We start from the raw sequence: 14,187 nt of genomic DNA on the forward strand, positions 1-14,187 counted from the left end.
ACGACAAGTTGAACAGGCCCACAGGGCACTTCAGTCTGGATCTACTAGCACTGGCGTGGGACAGGTGCACCCTTACTCTGTGATCTGAGCGAATCCATCCGGCACGACTGAGAAAAGCCACGGTGTTTTGCGTGTCAATAACGCGCAGTACTCTGAATGAGTAAAATTGACAATTGTCTATTTGTAGCTATGCAAGAGAAGTCTTACACGAATGCTACTCTTTCTTTCGCGTCATTCTAGCCCTTTCCCTGTCTCGAACGCGTTGTTCGCATTCTCGATTCTGCGTGGATACCTTACTACGTCATATGATGCTGCTGATCACAATGCATAAAGAACTAGTACAGTTCTGGATCTCTTTTCGTCGAAAGCGAGAGAGACTTTCTCGCCTGAGAGAGACTTTCTCGCCTGGCAATCGAATACGTTAGGAACTGATGGGAGCATCCACCACTGTGAGAGTAAGAATCAGCATGATGTTCACCTGGTGATTCATCAGCCTGTCAATTGCCAAGCTTCATGAAACCTCCATCTACCGGGAATTGGAGTCGCGGCACTGTCTGCGACTAACCTTCAGATTAGCCACTGTGATCGCCTTCAGCGGAAACAATGCTTGCTGGCTCGTGAATGCTCATGTCTGACGGTTCTGCGTTTGACTGCGAAGCAGATAACCTAGCGAGGGTCTTGGTCTACACCTTTTCAATCTCGAATTCAACAATTGAAAGAACACATTAGGTGAATGAAATTTGGTTTTCGACAAGTGAAAGGTGTTTTTCGCGAAATGAAAATTCAAATTCGAAATGAAAGTTCGATTTTCGTAGACCGGTCGAAAATGAAAGTTCAAATTCGTGAATGAAATTTATGAATTCGGAAACGCAAGTTCAAATTCGTCGAACACAAGACCAATTTCGACCAATGAAAGCTCACTTTCACCACATCTCGATATGCGCTATCCACACTCCACGAGTTGACAACTCGCACAATGTGCGAGGACTGCTCGAGGTACTTCTCAAATGCGAAAGCCTTCTCAAAGCCCTTTATTTGTGGGTTGAATGGGACTGTAAGACGCATGAATGCAAACTGGCAGATGGAAGGTGGTTAGGATTCACGCAGGTCGCACAACCGTCTTCCTCGTGTCGATGAAGGATTAGATGATGCCAACACAACAGGATCAATGTTGTGGGACACTTCGCTAACTCTAGCACGCATGTCTTGTCCAAGACGTCACGTTTTCATCATCAACCAGGAAAACACGATCGAGCCATGACACTGAACGAATCGCATTATTTCATGCGTCAATTTAAACCAGAAACTATCAGGAGGCGTGACTCACAATGAAATGGTGAGGATCACCAGCTCTCATCCGGGGGACAGCTGCCGTTGTTTGAGTACGTCATACCTGAAGGCAGTGACATGGACTTGCATATACGAATTTTCCTTTCTTTAGTCGTCGAATTCGTTGTCTACGAATCCCAGGATGAGAAAGCCAGTCCTGAGCTTCTGGGGTGGGGCTCGTCGGTTCAACTGTTTCTCCAATTAGTTTTATACCGTGGTGTGCAATCATCTACAGTGACGTATTCATATAGTTTTGGTCTCGGTTGACTCGCGTGCGAGACGCCTACTATTGACAAGCTATTCGTTCAGTCATTTCTTCTGGCTTCACTCTCGCGTCTCGACAATCTTGAGTCCCGCAGCACATAAATGCACTTTTTTGCCAACGTCTTGGTTATCTCCCTTGTGGCCGCCGATAACGACTGTACCGGTCATGACAAGAAGACGATTCAGGGACCTAACTTCCCGGGTTTCATGTGGCACTGTAGCATCACTGCAGTCGTGATTCCTACAGAAGATATCCCTACGTGTCTGAAATATGGTTGTGGCCTCACCCCGCAGTGCGCTCAATGCTTCGGTCAATTTGGACGGTGTGGACTGCATTGTGCTGTCCAGTGCTTGAGGAGACCCTCTGATCCAGCCTGCCGAAACTGTCTCGATGAAAATGGTTGCACCAAGGCGTACTTGGCTTGCACGGGGATGAGCGCTGCCATGCCTGGTCCAACTCAGATTTCTTTAACCTGTGAGTAGGCACGGTCGTGCCTCTCTTCTCGGTGGTTGATTATACCACCCCGACTCAACAGACTTTTCCTGTGTGCTTCCGCCACTGAATCGGCCAAACTTTTTCCGTTGCTTCGAATGTCTTCGCGCAGATAGATGTCCTATTGTATCACCGTCGTACCATTGAAGCCTGCCGTTCGTGAGGGGCACGATTCTGGTAGATAGTCCTGCATACCGGAGCACAAAGTCTTGACTCTTCCAACAAACTTCTCTAGTTCTTAGTGTTGTCTTGTTAATTTGAGATCCAACTACTGTCTGCTCCAAATCCTAAGAAATTTTATCACCGAGGGGCGACTTTTTATTACACAGCATTGGGAAGGAGCTCGAGGGCAAGGCTTCGACAAATGACGTAGAACCGTCCCCGAAAAGCGATTCAAGCGATCATCGGTTTGTTCTGAGTGCCATCGGTATTAAATCGATACTAAATATTATCGAATACTTTCTATCGGCTTGTCATATCTGCTAGGCAATTTGGATATTTGCCTTCCAGAGAAGATCAGTGTCCCTGGGACTTAGGGCGATTTTTGGCACAGGTTCCATGGAGTGTGGACCAACTAGCCGGGCAAGTACAAGTTGCACTGTGCAGCCGTAGACAGGAGCGTATGACAATTGGAACCGCACGGCGTTTAGGCCGGGATTGCTCGGACGTTGCCCGTTTCGAGTTTAGCTAAAATCCACTGCTGGTAACACAACCAACGTACAAAATGTACGAGAAAACTAATAAGTTATTAGTAATAACAAAAGATGGGGCATGCTATACATTTCGGTAGTCAATACATGTCGGACACCTGCAATGGGCCTCGGTGGAACCGCACCATCCACCTGGGGGTGCTAATTGAAAACTGCAGACAACGAAACTACTCTACCTGAGCTGCAGCAAGGAGCTGATCCACTCGGGTCGCATTCCGCAGGCCTGAGGTCCCACAGTCATGTCCGGCGGCAACAACTCAATACTCACCTCCCTCCAGCCGAGTCTGTCTGCTGTGGACCACAACGAAGGTCATTTCGCCAATGTGGCTTGGGTGCGTCTGTAGAATCCCTCGATCCAGAGCTTGGCAACGCTGCCGGTCTCGATGGCTTCCTGTCCAATTTATTTGTTAGAGATACGCTTTCAACCCTTTTCCCACAATCTGATGCCGTTATTGTAAGCCCAAGCAAGCGCCCTGTCAAACTGGAGTCTGTTGGTCTGCTGCTGTCGCCGAATGTAATCACAGGCCTGCGATGGCAACACGTTCAATGACGACACACGTTGTTTCTCACAGCTAATCTCTCCCGCGATGGGAACATGTAAGGATAGCGCTGTCGGTTGGCATCCGCAAACCTGACCATATCGAGGATTGTCTTCTCATCGCCTCATCGGCTTACCAAGGGATCCAAGTGTTCAAGTCAATCCTTTCGGTACGAGATTTTGAAGCATCATCCCAGCAACAGACGCGTATCTGAACATCAACCAATGCCGCCTCCGGACGAAGGCCATCTCACCCCGCAAACTCTCCACGCATCAGCCATCGATGGGTTCTTCGCCAGAGCAACGGCTATACCTGATCGGCAAGGCAGTATGTGACACAGCCAGCGACCCCCCACCTCCCCGTGCTTTGGTCATCTTCGCTCCTCTCGATGATACCGCCGTCCGAGAATGACAACTGCTTCAATAAGTCGCCTTCTGGTGGCATCTGAATGCAGTTGAGTGCACTCCTGTTAGGCGCGTGGTGAAGTTACGAAGAAGCTCATGTGGGCCCCTCTCGTTGGGAAGTCCATCGCCCAGTGCCCCTTGGTCCTGACAGAGCACCAGATTCCATCATTCCTGAACTCCTCGATTTCTCACCGCGCCGGCAAAGGAGCGCCCGTCAGCGGATGCTTCTGCATTGAGTTTCTGTCGAAGATATTGGGAAAGGTCAAGTCGGGCATGTCCGCTCCTGAGGGCCGCAGCTGCCTGATGTGAAACATGGTCGATGATGGACCCACTCCTCCAAGCGAAGTTCATCGCTAGAAATCTAGTCGGCAGGGCCACGGGATATCGCGGATCCTTGGGAGAGCAGTATTTGAAGGCCGCTACTTGTTCGGCAGCTGGCATCTGGGAATACGAAGAGGCGCTCCTTAATACACAGACTGGGCACCCTATGGACTAAGATGATGGGAGAAGACTCGAATTCCTCGTTTCAATCTGCGGACATAGGGTGCAAGTTCGAACTACAAACATCGCCCGATTAGTTCAGCTGGATAGAATGTCTGCCTACGGAGCAGATGGTCGTAGGTTCGAATCCTGCATCGGGTATTTAATATTATCGCAAGCTTCACCTCGTCCATATCGCCGTGTATGAATAATGTTCTGTCATCAGGCTCTCCGAGGGCTTCTATATATTTCTCCATCAGGAAGCCTCTGGTATATGTCTCTAGGGCGTACCTAAACCAACCACCGCCTCCCACAAGCAGAGCATCGAATGAAGACCACACACCTGTCCTCTTTCCGGCCATTTACTTTCCTGAACTTAGCTTCGACGGCGTCGTCCAGAACGGCGTACACTATCTTATCCCGGAAGGATTCAAACCTTGCCAAGCAGTACTTGTGAGGATACGAGTGACGACGCGAGAGGCACCTTCTGGACTCGAGAGCGGCACCCAACAGCAGAGCTTTCGACCACTTTTTGAAGGCCCTTGTAGATTCGACGATAACGAAGACCTGGGGCGGACTGTACGGGAGATCTTCAGCGACTGAGTCACATCGACAACAGCGTGGAGTTCGTGCAGACGGATTTCCAAGATGTCCAGTTCGTATGCGAATGGAACAAGATCCACGATCCGCACTGGGGAGGCACGCGGGGTGTCGGCCATGTACCTGTGGCCTCAACAAGGGAAATGACCGGAGGCACGTACCACTACGGATTCTGTTGGCAGTCCCATTTGAGCTTGCGGGATTGAGGTCTCTCAAAAACTGTTGCTTCAGCTGGAGGCTCTCGGGCCAGCAGACGTTGTAGAAACGTAACGTATCGTCGCACCCACACCTTCAAAGTGGTACCGCACAGGAGCTCTCGACGTTACAGCATACTTCGTTATCATGATGATGCCGATTGACAAGGGCCAGCCAGTCGAAGTCAACACCAGCTATGTCGTCCATCTGGCCATGCTCTGGGTTTATCTCCCACTCCCCTGTCACCAACAGCGTCACTCCCTATCCCCCGTAAGTCGCCCCCACCGAGCTCATTGAGGTCGACCTGTGCGGCATCTATCCACATGAGGTCCCCCTTGTCGAGTATGCTTTCCGCTGTCACCAGAGCGGCCCGAGTCCCCCCTACAGAGCGGATTTTTTCCATTCCAGTCGACTTCGCCGCTCACCCGCACAATCCACATTCTTCCGCTGCAGACTGTCAATCATCTCCCTGGCCTCCTTCAACTCCTCGTCTCGCGCCTCCAGATCCCTTCTCCACGGGTCGCTCTGATTCCACAAGAGCCAGTCGCCCACAGCAGAGACCAACCTCAAAGACTCCCGTTGGAACTGTCCGTGACGGCGCCGAACGGAGCTTCCTCAGGAGCAGCTCTAGTCTGGATAATACCTGCTCATCAGACTAGAGTGAAAGTCACTAGGCCGAATTGGCAGTACCCACATCATCACTTTGCACTGTGGCTATCCCTTTCAAGAAGACTCCTCCTCCATCATCAACCCTCCCCCCTCTACTCGGTACCAATATAAGGTACAGGGAAGCCATTAATACGATGCATACCACCGCCACCACCGTAACCGTCGACCGTCTCCTCATCCACTTACAAGGAACCTGCTATCAGCAGTGCCCCACCCTTCCCTCCCAGACCCACTACGGCCATCCCTGGTCCAGTAGCCGACCGGCCCTCATCCCCGCTGAGCTCGGCAGTAGCAGCGTCACTGTTCGAAAGCCGACCCCTAGCCCTAGTACGGGAGTATGATGACGATCTCATCCCCGGTGGATCCGCTGCTGTTGGCAACGATCAGCATTGACGACTACAACACAACAGAGTGTTCCCATCTAGATACGATATAAGGAACCGGGAGAGACGTTTTTGGGTAGTGTTACAAGAATAAAACAACGACAACGACAACCATCATCATACAATAGTCGTATGTAGGGAGGCTTTCATGTCCAAGTACCGTCTCTCGTCCGCTTCGCTCACACTGGGCGACAACTTCCCCAATACATCAGTGAAGTCCTCGACAGTGATGAGTTCCGTGTCCATCGACTGGCCCTTGCCGCCCTGTATAATCCGCTTCACAGCCCTCATAGAAGCTTCCCGAACAAGGTTAGCCAAATCAGCACCACTAAAGCGGACCGTCCGAGCCCCAAGTTCTGAACAGTACACGAACACTGTGTGGGAAAATATGCATATAAAGACTACTACACGAATTGGTGACAATAAGAAAATTCTGAGAAAATTTTGGCGTATTTTTGTTTGCTTTTGCGCCCCTCTACTCCAAGTCGTATTCAAATTTCCATAACGGAATGAGCTCAGATGAGGGAAGCAAACATATTTTCCAACACTGCAAAAGACTCCCCCTCCCTTTGGTCACCTTTAACATCTACATCATCGCTCACTGGGAGTTTCTTCAATAGAGTAGCCAAGATATCAGCCCTACCAGGCTCGTCCGGCAAAGGGACGTACAACAGGCGGCCAAGACGACCCGGTCGGAGAATCGCCGGGTCTATGATGTCGGGCCGATTAGTAGCAGCAATAACGAACACCTGCATTCATCATATACGCACGCTAGCTTTGAAAAATAACTTTTCCCAGGGGTTCCTAATGTGATGATGACATTTACATGGGAAACTACTGATTGAAGAATGTGGTCCTAGCCATACGTGGAAAATTGAAAATGAGTTCCTCCCGGAAGCATTAGGGGTCCCCTGGCACGCACTCGTCAACGCTCCTTACCTCCCGACGAGAGTTCATCCCATCCAACTCCGACAACAGCTGATTCACCACCCGCTCGGACGACTGACTGCTATCAGAATTCTGTCGAGATGGTCTGAAAAATCTTCGCTGTGCGCAAACGATAAAAGATTCCTACACTATCGCATCTATCTCATCGAAGAAAATAACGCAGGGACTGGACGTAGCTGCACGCTGGAATACCTGCGAGCAGCATCAGCACTACTATGGCCACTTCACCTCGCGCGGCTGAGCCCACCTGCCGAATGCCTCGTTCGGACTCGCCGACGTATTTGTTGATGAGCTCGGGTCCCTTGACCGAGATGAAGTTCGCGTTGGAGGCATTAGCGACAGCTTTGGCGAGGAGAGTCTTACCACAACCTGGCGGCCCGAACAGGAGGACACCTACGGTGACGACGATTCAATAATCAAATTAATTAAAGCTGTGATAGTTGCATGACTGCAATAAGAGCTCACCAGCAGGGACCGTGAGGCCGAACTTCTCATGAATTTCGCTGTAGAGGATCGGAGCGCATATACAGTCGTTGAGCTCATCCTTAAGAGCCCTCAAAGAGCCAACGTCCTCCCACGTCACATCAGGCACTGTCGAGAAGCCCTCCCGCTTCGCACTAGGTTGAACCTAATGCCACACTCCTGGTCGTGGAAGTATTCCCCCCCCTCTACTTTTCCCAACGCTGCTGTGAAATCATCCATGGTGATATTAGTAGGACACATCGCCTCGTCCCCATCTCCTTTGCGCTCCTCTAAGGCATCCACTGACCGCTTAGCAGCGCACATAGCAGCTTCTACTGCCAACGCTGACAAGTCCGCACCAACATACCTACCCATAAACTGTCACTAAAATGTTCCAATGACAACAGCATACCCCGGACACCGTCTACCAAGCTCGACAATATCAACGTCCTCAGCTAAACTCATGCCATTGGTGACAGTCCTCAATATCATCGCACGGGCCTGACGAGAACCCCATCGAAAGCCCCAAGGTGTGGTAAAGCCCTATTACAGCTCTATCGGGCATGCCCATGGCGATCTCCCTATCAAAGCGACCGGATCGTCTCAATGCTGGCTCGACCGAATCAGGTCGCGATGTAGTGCCGATAACCTGACCAAAGGCACCTAGGCGTCCAGGTGACGAAATTGCCCGCACCGGGGATCGAACCTGTGCCCTCATATTACCACAACACCAGTCTTCCACAACGCATCCATCGAGATCTGCATCTGACTAACAATCCGCCGTTCCATCTCTCTAGCTGCTGTTTCTCGTCGTGGACATATAGCATCGATCTGAAACCCGACGTTTTAACTCGTGTAAAAACGTCGGTAATATGTACCTCATCAATTAGCACAATACAAGGAGCGTTTGACACTGCCGTAGCGAAAAGACTCCTCAGAGTAGCTTCGGACTCCCCCGATACCCCTAAACCACCAATACCCGTCATCTACCCCTCCATCGTCTACTACTACTACCAGATACTATCTCCGGGGCAGAGACCTTAAACCAAGCACAGCCCAACTCCCCAGCAATGGCTGTTGCCAACATGGTCTTACCGCTACCTATACAAAAACCGTGACTTCATTACAATGCTAAAGACGTGGAAAAAGTTTCGAAAAATCTCTACACCAGAAGTACGTGGAAAAAACAGTGATTCCTTTACAACGTAAATACGTAGAGGAAGCAGTGACCTCAGTACGTGGAAAAACAGGGACTTCTTCACTATGTAAAGACGGAGAAAAACAGTGAATTTTTACGACGTTAAATACGTCGAAAAAACTGCAACTACGTGATACAATGTAAGAACGTGGAGAAAAAGTGACCCTTCACATCGTTGAATAAGCAGGTTCTTTTTCAACGTAAGTATGCGATTATTTCCCCATAGAAACTTCTGCTCGAAGTTCTTGAGACTACCTGGGGGCCCGTGCAACAGAACTCCCACTGGTGGGGACACTCCCAAGTTCTCGTAAACATCCCGATGGCTTATCGGCCTAACACGACCGTCGATGCTCTGGTCAGCTACAACGTACTGAGGTACCGTATAATGAGATCTTCTATATCGGCTTTGACTTTCTCGAAACCTCCAACGTTGGCTAATCGCAACTCCGGCCGAGGCTCTGGCTCGAATTTCTTTTGCGAAGAATCTAACAAACACCAACTGATCTAAGACGTCGAGTAGATAATAGCAACTCCCCTGATGAAACAAAGGTGTGGTATGAACGAGGGTGTATATCGGGTCCCCTGTACTACCGCTGCCAGCCAACAAGTCGTTCATGTACGCTCCCTGTAGTCGTGCTCTCTTCCTCTTCTTGGCACTCACTGGTTTACTCTCAGCACCAGCAGCAGCAGCCGGCGTCGGTGGTAGTGGGGCGACACCTTCGGAAGAGTCCTCTTCCTGCTGTTTCTGTTGATGCCGCAAATACATGTTATCGAGGGCATCGTTCATAGCAGTAGTGTCAGGTGGGGCCTAAAGGGTGTCCTTTAGCAAGCATACACTTTCACAACTGTAGACGCAGTAGCTCATACGCCCCTCACACCCTAATACAATATGACCCTCGATTCGTTTCGTTTTCCCCCAATATTTCCCAACAACACTGTACCCTTTTCGAGAGTACTCCCTCCCAAATTTCACCAGCATATCAGTCGAGATCGTTGTTCGTTTGGGCCAGTGAGTGGCATCAAGCAGCACTACTATAATGACCAGTCTTGTCGAAATTGTGGGTGAGGTAGGAATGAAACCAACACGAGCTTCTAAGCCTCCAGTCCAGAGTGAATTAATCAATCACAAGTATATAATCAAATATAAGCATAGCAATAAAGTATACTACAAGTAGTACCACTCTACTACTACTACTACTACTACTACTACTACTACTACTACTACTACTACTACTACTACTACTACTTCTACTACTACTACTACTACTACTACTACTACTACTACTACTACTACTAGTTCCACTATCCGACAGGTCACCTTAGTTGATGTTTCCTCTTCTGAAGAGGATGGTGTTGTAGACCCAGTCCCGACACAAGGTGCAGGCTTGGGGGGAGGAGGGAACTCCCCTTGCACGACTCTAGTGAGGACCGGCATCTTTAACCGACGGTATTCTGATGCGGAAAGCCCCCGTGGGTGGACGTTGAGATCATTCGCTGCCTACCCGGCCATTTCTCCCGTAATTTGGTGACGATCTCTGTGACATTTCTCGTGTCACCATCCCGACTCGTTGCGTGTATTCGGCTGAGTAGTAGTCGATCAACCATTGTGTGTAATGGACAACCGTACTGCGACAATGAGTGCTGTATACCCCTCCGGAAGCTTGTGGGAACTTATAATTCGATCTTATTCCGATGAGGCCCCTCACTACCGTTTCTTGGTTACCTCTAACCCTCAAGTCTCACGCTGTCACAAAGGCACTCACTGCATTAACGACGACTTATACGTCACGAATGTTTGGAAACCGGAGGCTTTCAACTCAACCACAAAAAATGAAGTCGATCGGAATGGCGCGCGCGGGTGATCTTGAGCGCATAATAAATCTCGCTCGCCAATTTCAGCCGTTTCAGACAACCCAACTACGACCAGGTGGGCTACTTCAAACAGACTTAACTGTCCACCATGAGCATTCCAGCGAATAGAACTATCATTAACCAATTCGACCCGCCTGAAGTGTCGGGGACCGAAATCGGCACTAGCTCTTCTCAAGCCGGAGGCTCCTTTGGTGGCAACATCTCTACTATCGAGTAAGGCTCCTTCCACTTTTTGAATGATTGGATTTTTTCTTTTTAGATTAGCTGCAATTATTGGAGGCCTCATTATACTGTTTATGCTCGTATGTGCTATAGGCTGCTCAGCCAAGCTATGTCGCCAATGGGCGAGGGCCAGAGTGGTCGGCAAACCCGCGGCTGGCGATGTTGAAGATGATGATGAAACCCTCGAAGAGGGATTAGAGGAGCGAAGTTGACTACCCCGTAGTACGGGGCCCGTACATTGAAAACGTTGTCCATGAAGGAATACTTCTTGTTGTTGAGTTGCACTAGTTTGGTTCGGGGACTCACCCATTGCTTGGAGTTATTCACTCAGCCATAGTGTGTATCAACAACCTTCACCTTTTTCGTCTGCCATCAAGTTCTTCCATCCCACTCCCGACACTCGGAGTAACCTCCCACTATTGAGTGGTGTAGTGTGTTTTTAACGGGAATCGTCATCTCTGTATAAGTCCCTACTGATCAACTCGAATATGGCGAATTCTGTTACTATGAGTATGAACATCGAAATATGACATAGTGCTCTAGTATGGAAGCAATGCATTCATGGAGTCAGAGGAACCCTTCGGTGACGGGTCGCTCCGATGGCCCGACCAGAGGCGTTAGGGCAGGGAGTTTAATTGACGAGGCAAGTGGCCCGTAGTTGGGTAGGAGCTCTCGCAACTGAAAAGGAGCGCACATAGTGTCACTTCAGACATACGATCACAACGCTGGTTCACTCACTCGGCCAAGTACGGGGTGTCCAAAAGGGTCACTAGGGGACATGGTGGGCATAAGGAATATATGAGCATCTACACTGATGAACTGCGGAAAAGCCACTGGGTTTAAGCCATTATGGGGTGTCTATTACGAGGTTCATGACGATACAACAGACTGTGCAGTCTCTTAGAGAGATGATCTGATCAAAGGGTGTGGGAGCATATGGCATGCTAGTCCTACGTGGAGACCCGTGATGGCGTGGGTGGTTAGTGTGGATGCTGTCGATAGAGCCCCCCTTGGGATGAATTGACAGGCTAGACAACGCGTGGGTGAGATGGCTGCCGATCGACGGTAGATGCATGTTCGTAACAGGAAAACTGTAAGGCTGTAGGGATCTCAAAAGTCATGACACAATTGAGGATCTTCGCTCGCAACAGTGCATTGCTCTTCTGTGGAGGACTCTTGAAGATCTTCAACGGCTACAACGGCGACCTACTTCTAAAGAAACTCATGTGATTGACCGCAATGATGTGAGTCGAGTCGAGCTCGCAGGACATTCGAAGGCCCTGCCTTCGCTGAACCCCGTGAACCCATCAAACTAAATACCTCAATGGTGATGCACTTGACCATCCCAAGCCTCTCTCCTAGCAACCCTGGTTCGAATCCCGGTCTCCCTATTCGACTAGGTCTAATACTGCTCAACACAACAGAGTGCAGCCACAACAAAAAGCCATATATTTTCAACACTATGGCATATACAACTTCGCCAGATATGGAGAGGGCTTCCCTGCAGGTGGAAGTGCATCTGAACATAGTCTCTAATGCGATGCCTACGACTATGGACCTTCGGGATCATTTCTCGTAGGCATGCTGCCTTTCCAAGAACTAGCATCAAGTCGCTCCTACCTTTCAGTGCAACCGCACTCTTTTGAAACTGTGCGTTGGTCGTGCTCCACTTAGGGACTTCGCTACTCTCTATTATTTGACAGAAGGATGCCGAATCCCTAAACTGGCACTATGAGGCCTGCCAGGTAGCCAACGTACGTCTCTCTATTTCTGATGTCGTTCTCGAGCGTCACGATTTCTCTCCAGGAAGCATCATGCCTCTCGTCCGTTCTCGTGCTATGTCTAAAGTTTGATGTGCCGATACGCGCCATAGAAGTGATGACCTTTCAACGGCTCTACCCATACGCTACCCATATCAACGCAAGAGCACCGAGACACGAGATATAACTAGCATGCTATCAGCACACTCCCAAACAGAAAAGTGCAGTCTTCACATAGTCCTTTACATGGAAACAAGGTGTGCATGGCGATCCACTGTAACAAGCCAAAAGGACTTCCTAACAGCCAATATAATAATAGTAGCAACGTGTACATAATCGCTAATCGAAAGAGATGCTCTCTGCTAATCTACCAATGGTGTGCCATCATCGCTCCCACTAGATAAGAACAACCTCCATCTAATCATCACTGCCAGATGAGTCATCTGAGATCACCGCCAACACCTCAATGTACACACCGAGCATCCGGGGCTCGGTCGAGGAAAGGAACACTCGACCAATGTGGACATAGGGTTTCAGAAACCTAACACGGTTAAGTCCGACCGGCTCCCTCTACCCATGCATTGTGAATATATTCTTATGCTTGAGCTCCTGATGGATGGTGATCTCGTTGTGAACCCTATCCATCACACCTCGACCGACCTAAGACTACTTCTGGGCCGTCTTCAAGGGCCCAAACGCCCATTACGAATGAAGGCCGCCGGAGTTCACTCGTTTTTGAGCTGCCTGACTATAGCGTAACCACCTGGCAGTAGGCTGAGCCTCTTCCCAATCGGCACTATGACAACAGCAAGTCTAAAGATGCCGTAATCCGGCATAACGTGTATCTGCTGTAGAGGCCAAGAGAAGGTTTGGGATCATCATCATCCTTCTCTAAGTGTCCGTGAAATAGATCCTCTTCATAACAATCTTCAGCACTAACAATCTGGTCGCGCAACACACACGATTGACAAACGCGATATACAGTATGAGCTGAAAATCATATTCTTATAACAATGTCCACTATGGACCATAACAAAGCCAACGACAAGGCTACTCACCTCGACGTTAGGCCAAACTTAGCGGGTTGGAGGAAATGGTCAATCACATCTTTCACCACTCCGTCCAATCTTTGCTGAGCTTCTCTCATGCCCTTCTTATCGCTCGCCTCGCAGTAGTACTTCACCTTAGGCTCAGTACCAGAGCCCCTGATAGTGACAGTGGCCTTATTCTCGAAGTACAGGGTGATCATCTGGTCGTTGGGGGTCTGCGGCAGAGCACTCTTCTTATCGGGAGTTCTCGAGTCATAGCCAAGAGTGACATCGCGTATTCCAGCGATATTCGAGGCCCCCAAATGGTCTTTGTACTGACCATTATTGCGGAAATCATCGAAAACTTGCTTGGTGACCTTCGGATCGGTCGAAATAAAGTAGCCGTTGTGTTGTACGAAATATCCCACCATTTCCCTCAGCTCATTCAGCCTCTCTACCAGAGTGATGCCCTTCTCACGACGCCAATAGTTGGCCATCTCACACCACACAGCACAGGCACTCACACCGTCCTTGTCGGGGACTGTCATGGTAAGTGCACTCCCCAAGGCCTCCTCGTAAGCAGTGCAATGGACCAGCTTGGGGTTATCAGAGATCATCTTTAGGGATTGAT

General features: G+C 49.6%; 4 protein-coding genes and 1 non-coding gene across 5 annotated transcripts; 2 read left to right on the plus strand and 3 right to left on the minus strand.

The window, feature by feature from the left end:
* Positions 1-3,217: 3,217 nt before the first annotated feature.
* Positions 3,218-4,180, minus strand: Pmar_PMAR006838 (hypothetical protein; the record flags this gene model as incomplete). Its single annotated transcript, XM_002788101.1, has 7 exons — positions 3,218-3,322; positions 3,367-3,427; positions 3,472-3,545; positions 3,648-3,779; positions 3,826-3,883; positions 3,932-4,022; positions 4,072-4,180. 7 exons carry the CDS (start codon positions 4,178-4,180, stop codon positions 3,218-3,220), a joined length of 630 nt encoding a protein of 209 aa, XP_002788147.1.
* Positions 4,181-4,307: 127 nt separating this feature from the next.
* Pmar_PMAR006839 lies at positions 4,308-4,381 on the plus strand. The gene has a single exon. It is a non-coding gene; the product is annotated as a tRNA-Arg (tRNA).
* A 1,716-nt stretch (positions 4,382-6,097) lies between these two features.
* Positions 6,098-10,302, minus strand: Pmar_PMAR006840 (AAA ATPase, putative). The gene is made up of 17 exons (XM_002788102.1): positions 10,177-10,302; positions 9,993-10,126; positions 9,266-9,482; positions 9,054-9,159; positions 8,930-9,006; positions 8,491-8,577; positions 8,355-8,440; positions 8,200-8,307; positions 8,027-8,125; positions 7,889-7,977; positions 7,687-7,843; positions 7,480-7,642; positions 7,262-7,407; positions 7,142-7,206; positions 7,006-7,099; positions 6,644-6,815; positions 6,098-6,422 (listed from the first exon to the last, which is right to left on the minus strand). Exons 1-17 carry the CDS (start codon positions 10,277-10,279, stop codon positions 6,184-6,186), a joined length of 2,142 nt encoding a protein of 713 aa, XP_002788148.1. The 5' UTR covers positions 10,280-10,302; the 3' UTR covers positions 6,098-6,183.
* A 332-nt stretch (positions 10,303-10,634) lies between these two features.
* Pmar_PMAR006841 (hypothetical protein) lies at positions 10,635-10,980 on the plus strand (the record flags this gene model as incomplete). The annotated part of the gene is made up of 2 exons (XM_002788103.1): positions 10,635-10,759; positions 10,806-10,980. 2 exons carry the CDS (start codon positions 10,635-10,637, stop codon positions 10,978-10,980), a joined length of 300 nt encoding a protein of 99 aa, XP_002788149.1.
* Positions 10,981-13,582: 2,602 nt separating this feature from the next.
* Positions 13,583-14,173, minus strand: Pmar_PMAR006842 (phosphoglucomutase, putative; the record flags this gene model as incomplete). The annotated part of the gene is made up of 1 exon (XM_002788104.1): positions 13,583-14,173. The coding sequence occupies one exon, from the start codon at positions 14,171-14,173 to the stop codon at positions 13,583-13,585; it is 591 nt and encodes a 196-aa protein (XP_002788150.1).
* Positions 14,174-14,187: the final 14 nt, after the last annotated feature.

This window comes from Perkinsus marinus (assembly GCF_000006405.1).
Source record: "Perkinsus marinus ATCC 50983 genomic scaffold scf_1104296928836, whole genome shotgun sequence".
NCBI lineage: Eukaryota > Perkinsozoa > Perkinsida > Perkinsidae > Perkinsus > Perkinsus marinus.